At 59.6% G+C, this 6,737-nt stretch overlaps 1 protein-coding gene across 2 annotated transcripts; it reads right to left on the reverse strand.

The window, feature by feature from the left end:
- Positions 1-224: 224 nt before the first annotated feature.
- NFATC4 (nuclear factor of activated T cells 4) lies at positions 225-6,374 on the reverse strand. Of its 2 annotated transcripts, none has more exons than XM_049612974.1 (6): positions 6,031-6,374; positions 3,836-4,931; positions 2,254-2,416; positions 1,467-1,666; positions 964-1,136; positions 225-501 (listed from the first exon to the last, which is right to left on the reverse strand). In XM_049612974.1, the coding sequence occupies exons 1-6, from the start codon at positions 6,128-6,130 to the stop codon at positions 278-280; spliced, it is 1,956 nt and encodes a 651-aa protein (XP_049468931.1). In that variant the 5' UTR covers positions 6,131-6,374; the 3' UTR covers positions 225-277. The 2 variants fall into 2 exon arrangements, with proteins under 2 accessions (XP_049468931.1, XP_049468932.1); XM_049612975.1 differs by lacking the exon at positions 6,031-6,374 and adding an exon at positions 5,315-5,768.
- Between the last annotated feature and the right edge of the window lie 363 nt (positions 6,375-6,737).

The following is a 6,737-nucleotide window of genomic DNA, read 5'->3' on the forward strand; positions in this document are numbered from 1 at the left end:
CAGTTGTGCTACCAGGTCCATAACTCAGGAGGGGCTTGGGGTCTGGGAGGATATAAGCCCCCTCTTCCTCTCTCCTCTATGGACTATCTACATGGGAGTAAACTGTGTCAAAGCTGACTCCTCTTTAATAAAATGAATGTGATTTCTCACATCTGTTCATCATCTTGAGCATTTCAGATTGCTGTCACACCCATCTCCCCATGGGAAGCAGACAGGACAATAGGAAGGGCAGTCCATCTGTTCCCTTTCACAGATAAGGAAACTGAGGTTCAACTTGCTAGTTTAATGACAGTGCCAGAGATCTCTCACTTGCCCGTTCCAAACTCTTCCTGCCTGCCCCCCGCCCCCATGAGTGCTCACCAGGGCCCCTCTCGATGAACACCACCTTGGAGTCTGGCAGGAAGTTGGAGCCAGTGAGCACTAGTTCCTCTCCTCCTCTCACAGAACAGGCACTGGGGCTGTAGGCCTCTACCTGGGGCAGCTCCTGGGCCGAGCGCTGGGCTGCAGAGCAGTGCAGGAAGGAGGCTGGCTGGGCTGAGTCCAAGAGGACCCCACCCTTCTTGGAATAACTGCCACAGGACCCTGGAGGAGTCCTCCTCGGTAGCAGACATACAAGTAAATCAACAGTATCCCTGGGGTCACACACACCAGGTGAGGAGCTTGGGCAGAGACAGAGATGAACAGCGTCACCTAAGGGCAGAGTTACCCAAACAAGTACACAGGGCCATCCAGAGACAGATGGAGGACAGGCCAGAGACAGTCCAGCCCAGAGACAGAGTCTGTGGCAGGGACAAATTAGAACACTGCCCCCAACCCCTCCATAATAGAAATAAGCGCTGAGTCCTTTATAGGGCTACCTAGGACAGGACACAAGACACTATGCAGAGGAGATGGGAAGCCAGACATACACGCAAACAGGGAGTGGCAAGAGACATAGAGACGGCACAGGGCCTCTTTGCTCACAGCACTCAATGGGCACTGATGCTGTCTGCACTGAGACGACCTTCCCGCTGCCCTGGGGCACGTGCACCCGGAAGACGAGCCGTACACGTGTGTTCTTGCGCCCAATGTCTGTCTCCCCCTTCCGCAGCTCAATGTCTGAGTTCCGGAGCTTCAGGATTCCAGCACAGTCGATGCTGAAGGCAGAGAATGGAAGGCAAGCCCCCACCCAGCTGAAGCCAAATGGCGAGGCCCCTGTAAGGAGGAAGCCCCCACGCTTCATCCAAAGCCCTGAATGACTTTCTCTGGGAACCTAGGGGGGGTATTTTCTAATCACAGGTGGTCTCTCCAAGGTGCTCCCTAGGCCCCAAGTCCTCTTCTAGATCATGAGAAGGCCTGGAACCTGTTCCTAGAGGTGATGTCCAGCTAGCTCTTCTGGGAAGAGGAAGAGTGGGCCTAGCTTAGACCTCATGGAAAAGGCTGGTCCTAAAGCCTGAAGACTGAGGGGAAGTGAAGTGGGGACCTACTTGGCTGCCATGTTGTTCTCAGGAAGCAGGGTCATCTCCAACACTTTGGTACCACTGACTACAGCTTCATAGCTAGCTGTGGCCACCATCTTGCCTGTGATACGGTGCACCTGATAGAAGGCATGAGGCCGCAGGTTCCTTTCATCTGCAGTGCCAATGAACATCTGTAGGGTCAGTGGCTTCTCACTGTAGCCTAGGAGCTGGCAGACGGAAAGAGAGAGGCCACCCAACTGAAACTCCCACTGTCTCATCCTTCATCCATCCCTGGGCTTTCAGTCCACCAGGGGATGAGGATGGTGAAAGATAAAGGATATCCTGAAAGGGATTCCCAGGGGGAATTGGGCACCAGCGGTGGAGAAAACGTGGCCTGGAGTTTACAGTGTTACTCTTGGAATAAGGCCCAAACTGAGCTGGGCAAAGGGGGAAATCTTCCAAGAGAGACTGGCCCAACTCAACAGACAACCTAACTCCCAGTGAACTTTGGCCTCAGCCTAACCCCTCCCCCATATCTGGCAGGCTACCATTTTCCAGAGTAGACATGAGGCGGGTGTCCCATGGGAAGAGTGGAGCGGGGGTGGAGGGACAGAGAAGGAGAGAGTATATCCGGGTCCTGGAAGTGCACCCTTCCTCCCTTAACTCCAGCCCCTCCCCCAGGCTGCCTGCAGGGTCATTGCTGAGAGGGAGTGTGGGAAAGGGCAGTGCCATGGGTCTGCACAGCTGGAGCCCATCTGCAGGGATCTGGGACTGGAGAAGAGAAAGGCTATCAGGACTGCCCTCTGCCCCTTACCTTGACTACAGGGTGACCACCAGGGGCAGCTTTGACAGCCCCTCGGCTGCCCTCAGTCTCGTAATGGGCCCGGTGGTGGGCTCTAGGCTGCACCTCAATCCTCAGCTCCAGCTGCTCATACTGGCTGGGCAGAGGCCAATCCAGCGGGGGTAAGGCAGAGGTCCTGGGTAGGAGAGAAAAGCACTGATCATATGCAGTCTCAGACCTCAGTCGGAGCAGTGCTGGGCCCAGCTCCCTGGGATGTGAGGGAGGAGGGGGTGTGAGTGTGGGAGAAAGGAAGTCACAGCAGAAATAAAACAGTCCACCAGCCCCAAAGCAAGGGGAGATAGGAGACAGCCCTCTCAGAGCCCCTTGAGATGACGGTGTGGAAGATGACACAAGGCTTGAGACTCCTTTCTTTCCAGTTCTGAGCACAGGGTTTGGGGTGGCGAGGGTTCCTTCATGGGGAGGCAGAGGTGAACCTAGACCTAATCCTAATCCCCAGACCTGGATGGGAAGAGTCAAGTAAAGAAATACTTCAGGTCAGAAAAGTCCTCAGAGGTTACCCCTTTGTTTTTCAGATAAAGAAACTGAGGCCCAGGGAGTAGAATCCAGCAAGCCAAGCAAGCCAGTGACTGACAGAAGCCAGGATTGTTTCCAAGCCAGCACCCTCTCCACTAGTTGGGGCTGGACAGGTCAGTTCCATAAAGCTGGGGGTTACAGATGGGCAACTTTCCTGTCCTGAACTCAAAGATACCCCCCCCCCAGGTGGTGGCTGGCATTGTCTGGAGACACTCTGAGTAGTCGAAACTAGGGGAGAGGGTACCATCCAGAAAGTAGAGGCCAGGGATGTTGCTAAACTATCCTACAGCGCCCACCACAGCCCCATACAACCATCATCCTGCTCAAAATATCAACCATGCTGCGGAAGTGAAACCCTGCCCTGCAGGGTTACACCCATGGGAGCAGGTGTAAAGGTTTCTTTCCCCAGGAAACTTTTCTGGGTAGAGCCAACTGAATCTGACATCCCAAGATTTAGGATTATTGAAATGTGCAGGGTTCTTGAGTGAAAGGGGTGGAAGAACTTCAAGAACTGCTTGTTTCAGTATGAATTCCTTGACTTGCAAGCTATTTTATTCAAATTAGCAGCTACACTTTTAATCAGTAAGTCAGGGCCCTAGAAATTAAGAGAAGGGAGACTCCCTGCTACCGGGTGTAGGGCAGAAATCCAGCCAGGTTCCATGCCCAGCCAGTGCCAGCATAGAGCTAAGGGTGGGGAACACCCTAGAGATGCTTCTTCTTTACCTAAGTGGTCCTCTTGGTGGGGGTGGGGGAGAGGTTTTTCCTTATTGGTCCCCAGGGAGTGATTGTCCTTTTGTAAATTATCTGTCTGGAGGGGGTGGGGTTTTTGTTTTGTTTTGTTTTGTTTTGTTTTTTAATGTTCTCCAAAACTGGGTAGATGGCAGCAGCCAAGCTGGTTGCAGATTCTCTTCTGAAATGCCAAGGGGCACAGAACTAGGGCCTTTCTTCAAACCCATCCCATCACCCTCCTGCTCTAAGTGAGATGGCTGGAGACACAGGCGGTGCTAGGCACAATCCTCACCTGAAGATGGGGCTGTGTCCCCCAATCCGGGCCTTGGACCAAGCCAGTGGGGAGGGCACTGCCAGGTAGTCCATGCCCGCCACCTCCTTCCGAGGACCCCCGGGAGGAGCCACGGCCTCCTCTGCTCCTGACTGCAGCTTCCCATTGCACGGGGCAGGCTCCTCAGGCCGAGGCAGAGCCACTGCCTGCTCGCTGGAGGTCCGCCGGGTCTTCTGCGGGATGCTCTCCGCGGGTGGGGCTCCCACGTAGTCAAAAGGGCCAGGGGAGCCAGGGTCACGGGCCAGAGGCAATGGGGGTGGTGGAGGTGGCTCGGGCCCCTCCTCCCCCAGGCTGCCGCGGCGGGACAGAGCTGGGGAGGCCGAAGACGGGGTCCCAGAGCTGGAATAGCGCCGCTTGCCACAGGGAGAGGCGGGCCGCGGGGAGGCTGGGGTGGGCCCAGGAGCGCTGAGGAGTAGCCAGCTATCCTCTGGCCCCCGACCTCCGGGGCTCGGACCATACAGGTTCCAGGGATCGTCGGGGGTCCACGGCCTAGGGGAGGCCCTAGGCGAGGGCAGGGGGGAGCCCAGGCCAAAGCGGGAGGCCGCCTCATTTAGCTCAGACTCCACCTCGTCGCAGGCCGCATACAGGGCTGCCTCGTCTGAAGCGTCGGAGAAGAAGCTCCACGAGGACAGGCTACTGCTGCCAGGGCTGGGGCTGAAGAAGGGACCCCCGCCCTGGCCCCCGGTCTCTCGGTAGCCCCCAAAGCCTTCTGGTGGCGGGTAATCCCTGGGGGAGCCGTCCCCCCAGGCATCAGGGTTGTCCTCCAGCGTGGCCGGCGGGTCGGGCGTGGGAGAGATGGAGGTGATGCGGATGCTAGGGCACTCAAGAACACGGCCTCCCCCAACCCCCCCGGAAGCCCCTCCCGGTCCCCCCAGCCTCACTGACCGGGCGGGCTGGCTCTCCCAAGTGCCAGGTGAGGGGGCCGGGCGGGGTGGTGGCGAATGCATGCCAGGCCGAGGGGGTGGAGGCCGAGGAATGCCAATAGGGGCAGCGCCATAGGGAGGGGGCTCCCCCAGGGCCAGACGGCAGCATGGCGGGGCGTCCTCTGAGTCCAGTTCTGTCGAAATGGGAAGGGAGGGGAACAGAGAGAGGGATGCCACAGGAGATGGGGACAAAGAGAAGCAGGTGAGATGTCTGGGTTCCTCGAGTGGCCAGCCCTCCACGCCCCGTATGCCACCCCCTCCTCAGTATAAGGGGGCTGGGTCCTGAGATGTCCTTCAGAGCCACGAAGACAAAGGCAAAGTTGGACCTCAGAAGGTGGAGTGCATAGATCCAGACGTCCCAGGCCTTTGCCCACTGGGATAACCTGAGCCCCTGGCCCCGGAACCAGGGGTACCAGACGGGGCGGGTCTTAAGGTGAGGAAGGCGACTCGAGAGGAGCTGGATTTGGGCCTGGAGGCGTGTTTAGGGAAGCGCAGGGCTGGGCTGGGGGCGACTCACACATGAACCCAATTAGCAGCGGCTCCCAAACCCCCAAACGGTGCTGGCAGGAGCCCCAGTTGCCATCGCAACAGTGGCCAAGGGAGGGGGGCTCCAGGGCTGTGGCAACGAGGGGAGGTGGCTCCTCCCTCGCTCCCCCCATCTGGGGGCGGGGGTACAGCCGAGGGGATGCTGCGTGCCGGGCCCGGCCCGGGGGAGGGGGCCGCGGGCAGCGCGAATTCCGTGAGAGCGGCAGCCGCCGCCCCCGGCTCAGTCCCCGCCATCTGCCTCTCATTGCGGCCGGCGGGGGAGGGGGAGGGGAGGGGCGCCCTGGCGGGCCCGGAGAGCTCCCCCAGCCCCGGGCGTCGGGTCCGCCGGCCCAGGGCCGGGACCGCGAGGGACACACTCCGGGGCCCCCTTCCCCTTCCCCTGGCAGCGCCCGGGGCTCCCGGGGCCGCTGTTCCCGCCCGCCCCCCAGCCCGGTGACAGACGGCCCAGCCGAGAGGCGGCGCGCGGCCAACGGCACCCCCACCCCCACCCCAGTCACGACCTAAAAAGGAGAAAGTGGTGCCCGGCCCCCAGCCTCACCTCCGCAGACCCCAGAGCCTCTGTGACTTCCCCCCACCTCTGAGCCCCTCATCCTCCACCCCAGGCTCGCCGCCCTAAAATCCCCAGTCTCGGGATCTCCGGGCCCTTCCTTTCCTGACCCCAAGACCACTTCCCAGCCCCGCACTAACCTTCCCCCGACCCCCCCGCGCCCAGCGGGGGGGTCTCCTTTTCCTCCCCGAACACCAGCTTAAATTCCAGCTCCTCATCCTCGCAGCTCGCTGCCCCCATGGAGCCGGCCAGAGCCCCCAGGTCCTGGTCTGGGTGGGAGGGGGGAGCTCAGGAGGCTGCCGTATCTTCACCCGTGGCTCCCTCCCTCCCCTTCTCCGTGACGCCCCCTCCTCCGCCGCTGCCTCCTCCCTCCGGACGCCCCCTCGTTATTATAGAAACTTTTCCAAACTTTTTTCCCCCAAACTTCTTCAAAGCGCCCCCCCAGCCTGTCCCTGATTGGCTGCCCGGGATGCTCCAGCCCCTCCTCCAGGGATGAGATGAGAAAACCACGCGCCCCTCGTCCTCCCCCCCCCCCCCCCCCCCGTCCCCCCCCCCGTCCCCCCCCCCCAAAAAAAAAAAAAAAAAAGGAACAAAACTTAATTGGAAAACGGTCCCTCAGGCTTGGTGCGACCTCACTGAAGGCTATAGGCCCGCATTGGAGACAATCATATCCCTCCGGGAGCATTTCCACCACCACCACCCTCTTGTTAGTCTAAGTTGGGGCTCCGGGTCCGAGAGTCTTAAAGGGGCCATATCCTGGGTCCACCGTGTAGAGAGCCCAGGCAGACCCTTTCTTAAGTTCTGAAGAGTTGTGCAGCCAGCAACTCTCAAGCAAGGACACCTCCTC

The sequence above is a fragment of the Panthera uncia genome (genome assembly GCF_023721935.1).
Source record: "Panthera uncia isolate 11264 chromosome B3 unlocalized genomic scaffold, Puncia_PCG_1.0 HiC_scaffold_1, whole genome shotgun sequence".
Classification (NCBI taxonomy): domain Eukaryota; kingdom Metazoa; phylum Chordata; class Mammalia; order Carnivora; family Felidae; genus Panthera; species Panthera uncia.

Bases quoted from the DNA above. Each gene is read 5' to 3' on its own strand.
- NFATC4 (XM_049612974.1), bottom strand. From the start codon at position 6,130: ATGGGGGCAGCGAGCTGCGAGGATGAGGAGCTGGAATTTAAGCTGGTG. The intron at 4,932-6,030 runs GTTAGTGCGGGG...CCATTTCGACAG, and splicing joins CGCGGGGGGGTCGGGGGAAG to AACTGGACTCAGAGGACGCC. The intron at 502-963 runs GTGAGCAAAGAG...ACTGCTCTGCAG, and splicing joins ATCAGTGCCCATTGAGTGCT to CCCAGCGCTCGGCCCAGGAG.